Source organism: Schistocerca americana, chromosome 5, assembly GCF_021461395.2.
Source record: "Schistocerca americana isolate TAMUIC-IGC-003095 chromosome 5, iqSchAmer2.1, whole genome shotgun sequence".
In the NCBI taxonomy this organism is placed as follows: Eukaryota; Metazoa; Arthropoda; class Insecta; order Orthoptera; family Acrididae; genus Schistocerca; species Schistocerca americana.
The window spans coordinates 131,184,196-131,199,383 of NC_060123.1; the positions used below are offsets into that span (position 1 = coordinate 131,184,196).

Below are 15,188 nucleotides of genomic sequence, written 5' to 3' on the forward strand. Positions count from 1 at the left end.
CTTAGAAGATAGTATTAGTTGCAAATCCATTTAGCTATGGGGAAATTTTATCTGAGAGAAATTTTATGGTTTTGAGTCCAGAAATGAAAACAGAGGAACTATGGACAATGACAGAAGTAGCAGAGATAAAAGCCACTGAAGATGCCCAAAACAATTGTTTGAAACAGGTTTGGTTAAGACACAGGATAAAATTCAGGTGCAGAACAAGAGTAATAGTTATTCTTATCCACAAGATAACCAGCAATGAACTAGCAACCGAAAAAGGATGACTACATTATACATTTCACCTGTTAATGCATAGTGTAGCTGATCAGCTACAGGCTTCAGTTCTTCAATGTAACCTATACTGAGCAACATTTCCTTACAAATTCATTATGTAGCTGAGTGTATACACTCTACTGCATCAAACATAGATGACAGGACGAACTGAAGCAGTTCAACAATGAGCTGTGTGGACATATTGCGCATGTGTGTTTTGGCGGAGAGTTGAGATTTTTTTGGAGTTTGTGCATTGATTTGTGGGTTTGAAAACTACTTTTTTATTTTGAAAACGTAAGTAGATATGGTGTAAACAGTTAATTTGAGTGTCTTTACGATAGATTTGAAATGAGGTCTGTTTTTGTGTTTGTAGCTTATCAGCTACATTTTGCATTTACTGCATTTCAGGCGCTAACTAAAAATATGTCGAAAGAGTGACGAAGAACTGCTTATGGAGTGGTTAGAGATTCCAGTAAGCAGTGATGATGATCTTGAGTGTTTCTCTGATGATTCCATTCAAGATGAGACATACATTGCTCCAGAATCTGTTGGTAGTGATAATGACAATAATGTTGAAGAAATTCATGTAATTAGGACTGAAGATGTTTCTGGAACAAGACAATGTGATTTTATAATGAAGGAATCGATGTAACAATTGGTTGATAACTCTCTGAAACTCCCACACAGCAGCAAAAGTGTGACCAAAAACAGCAGGAGCGTGGTTTGGAAAGATAAACAGTTAATTATTCCAGAACTGCAGTCAAAATTTTGTGGCAATGTTTTGTTACCAGAAGAAATACTAAACTTAGATACTTCATACCAATTCTTTACACACATATTTACATATAAATTTTTTGATATGATTGTTGAAGAGTCTCATGGATACAGTGTGCAGTGTAATCCTGTGTGCAGTGTAATCCTCATAGACCAGTAGACTTGTCCTGTGATGACATAAAAAAAATTATAGGCATCTGTCTCATAATGTCAATTGCTCATGTACCTAATACAAAGGATTACTGGGGAGAAGTTACTGGTAATCATCTGATCAAGTCAATGATAACAGTGAATGAATATGAGCAAATACTTAAGTTTCTGCACTTCAGTGACAACAGTGTAATGATATCCAGGGGTGAAAAAGGTCATGATAGACTCTTCAAGATAAGACCCATAATAGAATTGATGAGATCTAACTTTGAGGAGGAGGAGGAGATTACTGTTTAACGTCTCGTCGACAACGAGGTCATTAGAGACGGAGCACAAGCTCGGATTAGGGAAGGACGGGGAAGGGAATCGGCCGTGCCCTTTCTAAGGAACCATCCCGGTATTTGCCTGAAGCGATTTAGGGAAATCACGGAAAACCTAAATCAGGATGGCCGGACCCGGGATTGAACCGTCGTCCTCCCGAATGCGAGTCCAGTCTAACTTTGAAACCATCCCTATTGAGGAGTGTGTTTCTGTTGGTGAACAGTATGTTCAACAAAGGCTAGAAGTTATCTGCAACAATATATGCAAAACAAACTTCATAAATATGGATATAAATTATTTGTTATTAGTGGCATATATGGCTACGCCTATACTTTTGAGATTTTCACTGGAGATGAAAATTCCCCTGAAAAAAGAATGACTGGGGAGGAAGACTTGGGAGCAAGTGCAAATGATGTTTTTCAACTCAGTAGAGTACTACCAAGAAATATAAACCACAAACTGTGACAATTATTACACGAGTCTGGCGCTGCATGTATGGTTACATAAGCAACGAATTTACTCACCTGGGACAGTGAGAAGAAACAGAGTGCCAGACTGCAAGCTCCCTTCAGGAGCTGAGCTGAAGACTGTGGCACGAGGTACATTAGTAGAGCACATCGCAATAGTGGATGGTGTCGAAGTATCAAATGTAGTGTGGAAAGATAACAAGAGTGTGATGTTGCTTTCTACGTTGCTGGACAGCACCCTACTCACGAAGCAGGGAGGTATGACAAAAAAAACACAGTCAAGAATAACAATACCTTGTCCACAAATAATTACGGTCTACAATAAACATATGGGAGGTGTTGACCTTCTTGACAGCAGAACGGATCGACATAAAATTCTGATGAAAAGTCGAAAATGGTATATAAGATTGTTTTACCATCTTCTGAACATGGGAGTAGTCCATTTCTGGCTGATGTGTAGGAGAGTAGCAGAAACCAAAGGGAACTCGAAAACCAAATACAAGCTAAGAAGACAAAGGGGACCACAGCATGTGTACCTCTACAAGATGTAAGGCTGGATCAAGTAGGTCATCTGCCTTCATACTTGAGAGTGAGAAAAAGATGCAAAATGCCAGGATGCAAGAGAGTTTTTTGGGTTCAGTGTAATAAATGTGCAGTTGCATTGTGTTTGCACAAACAAAAGACCCGTTTTCAAACTTTTCATGTAAAGTGATTATCACGTGCTCGAGTACAAACCTTTTGGAACTAGATACTATATTGTTCATATATAAAAGTGTATAAAAATATGCAACAAATGCTCAGTATTCACAACACCAATGTCCTATTTATTTATTCTAGCATTTTTCCCTTCCCGTGCAAAGTATTTAATCATAATCAACAATTAAATTATGAGAGACTTGGTAACAAATGAGGTAGCAAAATAAGCACATTTGTTGTGGTTCGTAAGGTGTTAGCTCAATATGTAGCTGATCGGCTACAAAGCGATTGTCAACAATAGTGCTTTGTTAATTTAATTAAAAAACTTTTTCAATATTTTTTCGTAATTTAGGCATTATAAACTAAACATGGTAATTCTTACAGCTTGAAACAAAAAATCGTGCATTTAAGGGTTAAACTTGCTATTAATTCATCTCTCTTGTGATTTTAGTGGTTCTCCAGTGGTTCTCTTGGGTTGAATCTCATTCTAAAGCCTAGTTTACATGACGACACTAGGTTGCAGGGAACTGCGCTCCCGGCCACTGTGCATGCGCGCCGCACGTTTACCCAACTCATTGGTGAAACTAAACACTTTCAGTATGTTCCAGCTTTGAAGACACTAGCTGCATGAGTTTTGAGGTTATGTGTGTTCGTAGAGTGTAGACAAACTGAAATATGAAGTGGGGAACGGAGAATAATGTTCACTTTTTGTTTGTCTCTGCTTTGCATAGGTGTTTGTGGGATTTCAGTGATGCTGATTACAAAAATAAGCAACATACTGCTGCCGCTGAGACCGTCGTGTGCGATCAAAACATAGATGGTTTGACAGTATCTGAGCTGCAGGGCAAATTTTATTGAGTTAGCAGCACATATACAACTGAATTAAGAAAAATACAAGCAAGTGCAATTCTAGCTGTGGCAATGCTTTCGTCTACAAGACTAAAATCCCATTGTTCCAGTTGGTCAACTCTTTTTTAAGGGATATTTTTGACAGGAGGGAAGGCTATACAAATTCAAAAGCTGCATTCTTTATTTAATATTCATCTGTTTAAAACGTCGCTGCAGTGCTCCCCATTCATATATGTTAGAATTTTGAAATATTGCCACTGTACAGGTCTATCTTCAAGAGAGTAGTTTGCAAACCATTCTCTTCTTAATGCAGCTTGCTTTGAATAATTACTGTTGCTAATGTTAATAATTATTACTGTTAATGTCAATAATTATTGGTGTTAATGAAAAAGCGTCATGACCAACTAAAACCGTATCTTATAGAATGCCGAGTGTTCTCGACTGTAATGCACGCACTATATGTAATTTCAGTTCTGGCAACAGTGCTTCATGCACAAACAGTACCTTTATTCCTTATTGCATAATTAACTCTATTTAGATGAAACATGAACGGTCCTGGTGACATTCTAAGATAATTAAAAGAACTTTTTGGATCTTCCATTATAAATTATTTCAGGAAGGATGCTGAGCAACCGAGCTGACGTCTTTTCTTCATCCAGTCATGAATTGAAACACATTTCTTATTTTTTTCTTATGCAGCGATTCCACACAACAAGCTTTAACTCCAACACAACTCGTGAGACGTGCAGCTGCCAAAACTTTCATTTCAGAGATGACTCAGGGACCCACAAAACGACGAAACTGAAGTGTACACTGGTGTTACCGTGTCTGCAGTCATATATGAAACCACTTGCGTGCAACTCATTCCACGCAACGAGTGGCACAACCCAATGTCGTCGTGTAAACTAGGCTTAAGAATATGGGCATGAAACTAGAACTAGTTCATTTACATAAGAGAAATCAGTTGGTGGAACAATATGACTTACCATGTTCTTTGCCTCCAACATATATGTCAACAGGCGTCATGCCGTCTACTTTTTCAGGGTTGAATGGTACATCTTTATTATATGGATCGAGAAATCTGAGAAAATACCATGCTGAGTCTACAAATGTATCCATTGTGTCTGTTTCTCTAACTGCATTGCCTTTGCACCTGCAAGGAAAAGTTTTCATACATTTGCAGTTTACAATACACAAAAAATTCGCTGCTTATAAACCAAAGAGAAGTTTTAAAAAGTGACAAATTACTTCAACCAAGAAGGGATGAAAAGGCATTCTGAAAATATAACTCTAAATTTTTTTGTTCATCTTATTTTATTATTATATCTAAAAACAAAGAAGATGTAACTTACCAAATGAAAGTGTTGGTATGTTGATAGAAACACAAACACAAACAAACACAAACACACACACAAAATTCAAGCTTTCGCAACCCACGGTTGCTTCCTCAGGAAAGAGGGAAGGAGAGGGAAAGACGAAAGGATGTGGGTTTTAAGGGAGAGAGTAAGGAGTCATTCCAATCCCGGGAGCGGAAAGACTTACCTTAGGGGGAAAAAAGGACAGGTATACACTCGCGCACTTACACACATATCCATCCGCACATATACAGACTTGGCTTGTGTCTCCTTCCCTCTTTCCTGATGAAGCAACCGTGGGTTGTGAAAGCTTGAATTTTGTGTGTGTGTGTTTGTGTCTCTATCAACATACCAATGCTTTCGTTTGGTACGTTACATCATCTTGATGAATTCAAATTGATTTTAGGATCCGGCAGCAAACCCGAAGAGACTTTCAAGACTTATTACGCCGGGAAAGCCTACGTAACTACATCATCTTTGTTTTTAGATATATTTTTCCCACGTGGAATGTTTCCCTCTATTATATTCATATTATTTTATTATTAGTTATGTTTCATTTCTGTTTGAATAACAGTCCATTGTTTGTCTTTTTCCCTTTATCTAGAGCTCACTAAATACTGCTGTATACCTGAAAAACTGTGACAATAGAAAATATAGGTTGGAATATATTTCTTTTTAATACGAATTTAATCTTTGGTTATATCTTTTCTAACTTAGTCACTGTCTTCTCAACAACAGCATTCCTCTAAGCTGACTTTGAACTATGTATGTAAATATCTAATGTTTGGAGGTAATTTGCTGACGTTGCTACAATGGGGGTAACATATTCAGCCATTATGTCCTGCAATCTAGTGACACCTCTATTAAGATTACTGATGGCCTGTCTTTTGGTCATTTATTATTGGTATCATAGGTAACATGGTAAGGATTTACACAGATAATATTTATACAGAAGATACAAAAATAATTACATGCAGAGTGTTAACAAAGGAAAGTATTAATTGTTTTGTCACTAAGAAATTGTTACGCTAACTGAGCGATGAAACGAAGTTTTTTATGTCTAGGTACTTTCAAACCTTTGATAGGATCTTTTACAGAAAACCAGTCATATGGTTTAGAATGTGAAGATTTGTATTCTGTTAAGAAAATCAGAAAGATGATCCTACTGGAAATCAAGGAAGTATGACAGAATTCAAGGTTAGTATTAAATGACCAAACTCAATTTCCTTTTTCTTCTCTGTTAAAATATGTTTTAGTTACAAATACTAGATGGAAAACCTAAACTCAGCTTCAATAAGAAGAGTTATTACAAAAATTCAACTCTACTTTTCATTAGTTGTTAAATGTATCTCCACATTAAAAAAAAAAACACACACACACTTCATGTTTCCTCTTTCATTTAATAGAACTATTTCTGCATGACAAAAAAATGTAATACTTTCCTATGTAAACACTCCACATGTTACTATTTTTGAATCTTTTCTATCCTCAGTATGAATAATATTTGTGTAAATTGCATGAAATTTTATCTGTATTTGCAACATTCAGTTGTCATCTGATGGTGAAGCCAAAAGCTGGTTCATGACCAAACAAATATAATTTTACAGAACAGCATGCACAGACAGAAAATCCAATTAATGTTGCAAACATTATACTCCCTTATCACTTCAAAATTTATACTCTCAATTTTTTTTCTTTTTCTTTTCATTTCTTACTTAAAAACATTCTGGAAAGTGACAGGCAGAATGCACAGTAAAGGCAACCACTCACCTCGTAGTTGAGGTGTTGAGTGAATTCTTTGGTATTACTACCAACCAGCTGTCCACCAGCATGAACGGCCACTGCCAAACTGTGGCTATGAGCAAAGTACACCACCCTGTGGCTCAACATGAAGCTGAACATAAAACACTTGATTTCAATGTCTGCTTCACTACCCAAGCCCTCTGTATCCCTCCTTCCAACACCAACTTTTCTGAACTGCACAGATGGGAGTTACCATTACAACACATTCTCCACTTCCATAATTATCCCAGCCTCAACCTATGGTAACTACTGTCCCCACAACCTCCACCCAACAGTTTCCACCCCTTTGTCTTATCATCTCTTTCCCTCTTCCCCTTCTTAGCCCCAACTGCAATTGCTGCTTGCAACCCACATGATAGCTGCATTGCTGTCAAAGCTGCACTACTTAGCAGTCGTGTGTGTGAGGTGTGCTTGTTTGTGTGTATAAATCGTGTGTGTGTGTGTGTTTCTAATACTGATGAAGGCTGTGATCGAAAGCTTTATGTATGTGTCTTCTAATTGTACCTGTCTGCAACTTAATGTGTCTTCTTTATGGCAAGTAGCAATCATTGTATTCCTACTTGGAGTTTCCATTGTTTGATGTACTTATTACAAACTCTATCTTATAATGTGACTGCTACAAAATATCCAACATTGGCACAGCTTCAGTACAATAATAAATTTACCGTATTTACTCGAACCTAAGCCACACTTTTTTTCCGGTTTTTGTAATCCAAAAAACTGCCTGCAGCTTAGAATCAAGTGCAAAGTAAGCGGAAGTTCTGAAAAATGTTGCTACGTGCCGCCACAACTAAGTTCTACCGTCGAATATACGAGGCACTACACAAAGATAAATACTGGCGTCAAAACCTCTGCGTCAGTAAATAAATTAAAAAAAAAGGTGGAAGATGAGCTTTTTTCTCCGCTCCGAGTTTCGACCACTGCATTTTCATACATTATCCAACGAAGTAAATACAAATTCCGTATTGTTCATCTTCGAATGTCACAGCATTTCAATGTACTATGAAAATCCGACTGGCAAGACTGTGTGGGATGTTTGTCAGAACTCTACGTTCTGAATTTTTTCCTACCTGAGAGAAGAGATGGTTGCTAATAGGAACTTTTATGTATTGTGAATCACATGCAGTATTCTCTTCACCATAAGAATAATACGAATATAAACATTTTGCCATGTATTGTTTCATGTTTGCTGCCATCTCATTTAAATCCCGTCTGCCTAATAAACTACGAAACTTGAGTGAGACAACAGCAAACGAGGAAGAATATACATATCATGTCATGTTTATATTCGTATTATTCTTATGCCTAATAGTGGTACAGTCAGAAATGAAGCACGGCAATTGACTAGATTTTTAAATCTAAGATGACTCTAATTTCTGTGCAAAATATAATGTACTAAAGAGGCGTCTGCAAAGATTTTCAAACGGAGAAAAATTTTCGCTAAACTCTCGTTCAGAACATCTTTCATACGCAGTCTATTATTTGGTTCTTGTTGATCATTATCGAAGAAAGCAGCAGTAACAACAAACAGCAGTCTCTTGCCATTGTTTCGCTAATGAGACGATTCCTCTCTTTTAAACACACATTATCAGAATGCGACAAACAATACATACATGCTTTTTCAGCTTAGAGTGATGTAAACACCTAAAACAAAGAGAACGACACTTATCAAAGAAAAATAAGCAATCAATTCAAACCATACGAAGCACGTGAAAAAGGAAGGGTACCCGTATAAATACGGACGGAGCGCCTGACACATAGCAATGGCTACCTGGTAAAGCTTAACTGCTAAGCTTACGACTCAAACCACACCACTGTAGCTGTATCGTCATTCATTCGACCTAAATTGTGTCTCATATTACAATGGACCAACTTTGTTTCGATTTGGAGGTGCAGCCTAAAACTTTTCTCTCCCCTTGAAATTTCAAGTCTCAAATTTCAGGTGCGGCTTAGATTCAGGATTTCCCCCCCCCCCCCCCCCCCTTGATTTCGAGTCTCATTTTTCAGGTGCAGCTTAGATTTGAGTGCGACTTAGATTCGAGTAAGTACGGTATTTATTTAAATGAACAAGTAAGTAAATCTGTGTAAATATGGCTCCCAAATTGTTTTTGTTTAACATTAATATATCAGTTCATTTATAAACAAGTATTACATATCTTTTTCCAAGTTGTATCACATCCTTGAGGATTTCCTCAGTGTGGGTCTATTATTCATCTGTACTTATTTGGCTTGTCAGTTTGCCATAAGAACCTCTTTCCTTACTACCATATGAAATGAGACTGTCTTAATCTTGCACCTCCTTGAGCCACATGATTCAGTGACCCTAGTAGATGATATAATGAAGTCTGGAAACACAGTACTTAGAAGGGTAATATTACCTGTATCTATACAAAATCTCAACAAGAAAATAAATGGGTCTACATTTCTTATGCTGATACTCTAACATTTGTTTTGCATCAGATATTGACAAGTTACTTACCTGGGACATTTCGTGTGTAGCCAAGCAGTTGCTTCCTTCATTGACAATCTCTCTTTCCCTCGCAGTTGTGGTAATACAACAGGCAGTTCGGCAACTGGAACTGGCTGGGGCCCTTTGCAGTTAGAACAATGTACCATTGGTATAGGCGTGCCCCAGTATCGCTGTCTAGATATCAGCCAATCGTGAAGTTTTGAACTTGTCGGGTATCCACCAATGCCTCGTTGCCTGGCAATGTGGCAGATCTGTTCTCGTACAGAACTGTTACTACTTGAAAACTCGGGAGTACTACATTCTTCCTCAGGAATGCTAAATATTGGAATATTAGCAGAAAGGGCAAGGTCTTTATCAGAGTCAGAAATTCCTGGTATGCCCAGGTGAGTGTCCGTGCCTTCGCTGAACTCCACCTGGTCAGTCACAAATACTGGAAGCAACTGAGCAGTAAATGGATTTTTGGCAAATATTGGAAGTTTCACAAAGCCTTTTGAACAAATATTCTGCTCACATCTTCCATATAGTTGGTCCAGAACACTGTTTGGGGAAACAGCAATAAATGATGCACCAAAAATGAACTCTGGGGTTTCAGTCCACACAGTTAGAGTTCGTTTGGAATTATTATCGGTGTTGGCATCAGGCACATCAACTAATTCAAACTGTAATGTGGTTCCATTACATTCACCAATCCAGTGTCTCTGTAAGTCAATAACATCACGCCAGTTCTTCAGACAAGGGTCATCAAGACCATCAAGTAGGGATCTGAAAGGATTTACATTATTATTATCATTCTTATTATTACTACTACTTTTGCTGCTGTTATTGTTACTACTATTATTATTATGAGTGCTAGTCAGTCAACTTATCAATGAGCGACAACAGTTTTTTTCGGACATTAAATGTAAGTATTTGAAACACAATATACTTTTTTTGTTGAGGAGAACATGAACAATTTCGCAAATCTAAAAATTTTTAAAAAAACTGTAGATTTTAACTTTAAGACAGTGTGATGTAAATTAAGGTTTCATTACACAATGAGAAAATGGCTTAATATGCATATGAACCAATGACTGCATGCTCCACATATTTTATTTATATAATTGAAAAAGCATATTAAAAGAGACAGACATGGGAATGACACAGTTACAAATACAACATATTAATGTTATTATGAACGAATGACTGAAGCAATGTCCAAAGGATCATACTTGTAACAGTAGCCGATAAGCAATAAAAGAATTACAGAAATTAGCAAAGTCTTATAACCCTTTGCGTAAGTAAATAAAGCTGATTGTTAAAGGTAATACAGTGCTGTAATTCACAGATTTTATGGTGTATGTTTCTGTGTGTGGGTTAAGGGCATAGATTTTTTAGGTATGGATGTTGGTAGGTATGTGGCAGTAATATGTTAAAAAGCTGGGAGCCTCAAATACCAAGTACAAAGTTGTCTCATAACAGGGGAGTTTCTGCACTTCATCACCTCAGAAATTTTTTCCCCATGCTAAAAGGGAGATGGGGAAAGACAACATACTATCTGGCCGTGATAAGTTGACCCTTTTTTACTGGTGCTGACTGCAGGCTGAGAAAACTGGCACTAGTTGGAAGACATTCATTTGTCTCCAAGTGCTATCAATATTTCCACATGTCACCTCTGCTTCTGTATAAGAACAAAACCAGGGCAATGGTGTCAGCACTGCAGGACGGAGACAGTTCTACCCTCCTACCTCACCTCTTCTCTTGTCTCACCATTATGAACATAGAGCAAGGCACAGCTCTGGCTTTTCTGGCCAGCCATGCCAAGGGTCAACTTTATCATCATTGCCAAACAGCACAGGGAGTGATGGTAGTGGAGGGAGTGGTGTGTGTGTGTATGTGTGAGGGGGGCGGGGTGTCGATGGGGAGGGGCAGGGGGTGGCAGCTGCACGTGCACATACTGCTGAGTGCTCCATCTTATGAAACGAAGACAGCCAGCCTTTTTCACCATGCTTTAAGTGCATACTAGAAACGTTACTGTTTATTTACAATTAAAACATCCTTTTACTAACTAATATGAAAACTGTATCAACAAAAACAGTTAAACTAACTTTGAAAACTGTGTTGTTTTAATGAACCATTGTTTAAGAAGTTTTTTCTCCACTTTTGCTCCAGATCTCCACGAACAGCCATTAACATCAACTTGTTCATCAGCCAAAACTGTTTCATCCACTGGATCCCAGTTCACCATGGACTAAAAAGTGAAAAACAAATGCCACTAAGTACAGAAAATTACAGCAAACAGCTGACATTATACTGTCCTAGGTAGGGAAACGAGGTGGGGGAGAAAGAGCAAAAGTGGCTTAAGGGTACGTGTTGGCTTAAAGAAAAACATTTGAAAGCAGACAGTTCTTGCAAACATTCGACATTAAATAATATTTGCAGAATACATGTAACTGTAATAGTGGTTGTATATTACATACAATATCACAGCATATTTCTTCCATTACACAGATCCTGGCAATTGACTTTCGCAGTTCAATATTTAATGGAAGCTGAGATGTAATATTCGAAGAACTGGTCCACCACATTAAACAATGTGATATAATCAGAGAATTTCTACAATGTTTGGCTGTCATCAAGACTGATACTGTGGCAAGATATCGGGCCTAGAGATTCGAAGATTTTCGAGAATGTTTTAATGATATAAATGTGACAAAATCACGCAGGAGGCAAGTGAGAATATTATAATAATCACTAGTTCTCCATTCAGGCTGAGTGGGCACAATGGTAAAAGTCAAACAAATGGCAAGGAATGATCTTATTGCTCATATGACATGTTTTGGGATTTATCCATCATCAGATATCCAGAAGCAACTATTGCATATAGATATGGCATTTCAAGTTGTATGTGACACAAACATTCACATACAACTTGAAATACTAACCTATGTACAGTAACTGCTCCTGTATATCTGATGACTGATAAATTCTGAAACGTGTCACACGAGCAATAAAGTCATTCCTTGCCTGATGCTTGACTTTTACCACTGTGACCCAGTCAGCCTGAATGCACAACTATTGATTATTTTAATTTCAAGTTTGACATTGGATAACAAGTAACAAAAGAAACATTTTTTTTCATGTGATATAATTAAAAATCAATACTTTCAGATTGTTTCCCTTACTTGTACTGTGAAACCTTACTTACCATTAAATTTCATCATTTTAGATCAATGGGAAGTATGCTGTAGGTTCTGATGGATGAGTTTGTGAGTATCAAAATATGCAACGTAAATAGCCATACCTTTTGGCTGCACTGACTTAGAACCTAATGTTTCTTGTACTGCCAAGGGATCAATTTCAGCTTGATATGTCGACACATTCCAGAGAAAAAGGGGTCTTAACAGATGGACAAACAGACAGAAATATCATGTGATATAATTACAAATTTACAGTTTTCATGTATCTTCTCATACCATGCAGTAAGCCTTCCCTGACCCGTGATTTGGGATGGCTTTCCCAACATCTACCCCTTTTCCTAGACATCTCCAGTCCTTTTCCTTCACCCCTCATCCTTCCCCTTCAATCCTTCTCCCTGAAGGAGGAGCCACTGGATCTGAAAGCATGCCAATTACAACCGTCTTCTGTGTGTGTGTGTGTGTGTGTGTGTGTGTGTGTGTGTGTTTCCGCCGCTTGGAGAGTAAATTTTTAATCTATCCAGTTAAATTATTTTGTAAGTAATTGATTGTTTTAGTTGTTAAATATTAACATGTGTGACACAAATGGGCATATCTTTTTAACTGAACTGACTTAAATTCAGCTTGATACATTCCTGAGAAAAAGGATTTTTAACAAATGGCTGGCTCTGAGAACTATGGGACTTAACGTCTTAGGTCATCAGTCCCCTAGAACTTAGAACTACTTAAACCTAACTAACCTAAGGACATCACACATATCCATGCCCGAGGCAGGATTCGAACCTGCGACTGTAGCAGTCGTGCGGTTCCGGACTGAAGCGCCTAGAACCGCTCGGCCACCGCGCCGGCGGATTTTTAAAAGTCGGATGGACAACAAAGAGATCTTATATGGGTTCCATTTTTACTAACTGAGGCACAGCACCTTAAAAAATGAATTATCCCAAATAGTACAGGGGTATTTCAAATGGCTCTGAGCACTATGGGACTTAACATCTTAGGTCATCAGTCCCCTAGAACTTAGAACTACTTAAACCTAACTAACCTAAGGACATCACACATATCCATGCCCAAGGCAGGATTCGAACCTGCGACCGTAGCAGTCGCACGGTTCCGAACTGAAGCTCCTAGAACTGCTCGGCCACCATGGCCGGCCAAGGGTATTTAAAACATGCAAACTCCACATTGGAATATCAACAATATTATGGGAAGGATAGATTGCTACTTACAACAAAGAGGAGGTGCTGAACTGCAGACAGGCACAATGAAAAGACTGTTCACACACACACACACACACACACACACACACACACACACACACACACACACACACACACGCCCATTTTTTTCTGAAGAAGGCTTTGGTTGAAAGCTTAATGTGTAACAGTCTTTTCATTATGTCTTCCTGCTACTTGACATATCATCGTTATGGTAAGTAGCAGTCTCTCTTTTCCATAGTATTGTACAGTCTACATTAAAATAATTGTTAAAAATTACTGACATATAAATTAAAGACACAATTAAGTCTCTCAGATTTTGGAAAAAATAACTGATTGTGTTGACAGGAATAAGTTATGTGACTAGTATTGTTGTGGTACTCGTATTTAGTCTGATGACTGGGTGGATGCAGCTCTCGACACTACTCTATCCTTTGCGAGCCTCTTCACCTCTGAATACCTACTGTGACCTAAATCCATTTGAACCAGCTTACTATCCTCATCCTTTGGTCCCCCTCTACAATATGACAGTGCCTTACAATATCAATTATCCTTAGTGGAAATCACTTAGAATAATTCATAACTCAGGACAAATGTTTTTCAGCAATGTAACAATGCATGGATCACTAGAGGGACTAAAGTATCTCGTGAAAGAAAAAGGGAGATGTATGTGTTGGCAAGAAAAGTAAAGATCCTGCATTAGTTGTGCACTACAAAAACTACTTAGAATTATCTAAGAAATATTATTAAAATTCAAAGAAAATTAACATTATGTCAGAATCAGTAACTCTAATAACAGACTGAAGTCTACATGGTTTGTAGTGGAACAAGAGACAATACAACAGGCCACAGAACATGATAACAATGCAACTCAATTACATGGAATGGGTATAAATGAGCAGCCACAGGTAACAGACATGTAGCTGCTCAAATAAATTTGCCCAAGAGGAGGCAAGATCGCGAAATTTCCATTTTTGATATAGCTGATTCATTGTGTTTAAGACCTAAATTTTATGAGAAGTCTACTAAACATATTATGGGAAGGGTGGATTGCCCTACCCACCAAATAAAGGAGGCATTCAGTCACAGGCAGGTAAAAAAAGAATGACTGCTAAAATACGGTACACAATTGTAAGCTTTTGGACAAAGTTCTCAATCTGAAGTAGGACTCACTCTCTCTCTCTCTCTCTCTCTCTCTCTCTCTCTCTCACACACACACACACACACACACACACACACACACACACATTCAAAACTCATACACACACTGCAATTCTCTCCGGAAGCTGAAGCCCAAGTGCCTAGAGACAATCATCTCGTGTGTGTGTGTGTGTGTGTGTGTGTGTGTGTGTGTGTGTGTGTGTGTCCTCTGTTACAGAAGGAATTTGTCCAAAAACTTATGAATACATATCTTTTTCATTGTGTCTGCCTGCGACTCAATACCTCCTCTATGTGGTGAGTAGCAATCTACACTTTCCATAATATTGCTGTTATTCAATTCTAGACTTCTTGTTGTTTGATACTAAACAAATTACATGTCAAACAATTGATAGTTTCAAATCAATGTTTTTTGGAGGTAGATTACTTTGATACCAAAGAGGTAAGCATACTTCATTAACATAAATAAAGTACATATTTTGGTTGATGGTATACGAATA

General features: G+C 37.8%; 1 protein-coding gene across 2 annotated transcripts in view; it reads right to left on the reverse strand.

The window, feature by feature from the left end:
* The window catches only part of LOC124616787 (probable leucine--tRNA ligase, mitochondrial), a 130,974-nt gene that overhangs the window by 74,058 nt on the left and 41,728 nt on the right, over positions 1 to 15,188 (reverse strand). For both annotated transcript variants that reach the window (XM_047145202.1, XM_047145203.1), the window contains exons 4-6: positions 11,228 to 11,370; positions 9,153 to 9,905; positions 4,502 to 4,668 (exon numbers count right to left, since the gene is read on the reverse strand). In XM_047145202.1, coding sequence (XP_047001158.1) covers positions 4,502 to 4,668; positions 9,153 to 9,905; positions 11,228 to 11,370 — 1,063 coding nt within the window. The remainder of the gene's footprint in view (positions 1 to 4,501; positions 4,669 to 9,152; positions 9,906 to 11,227; positions 11,371 to 15,188) is intronic.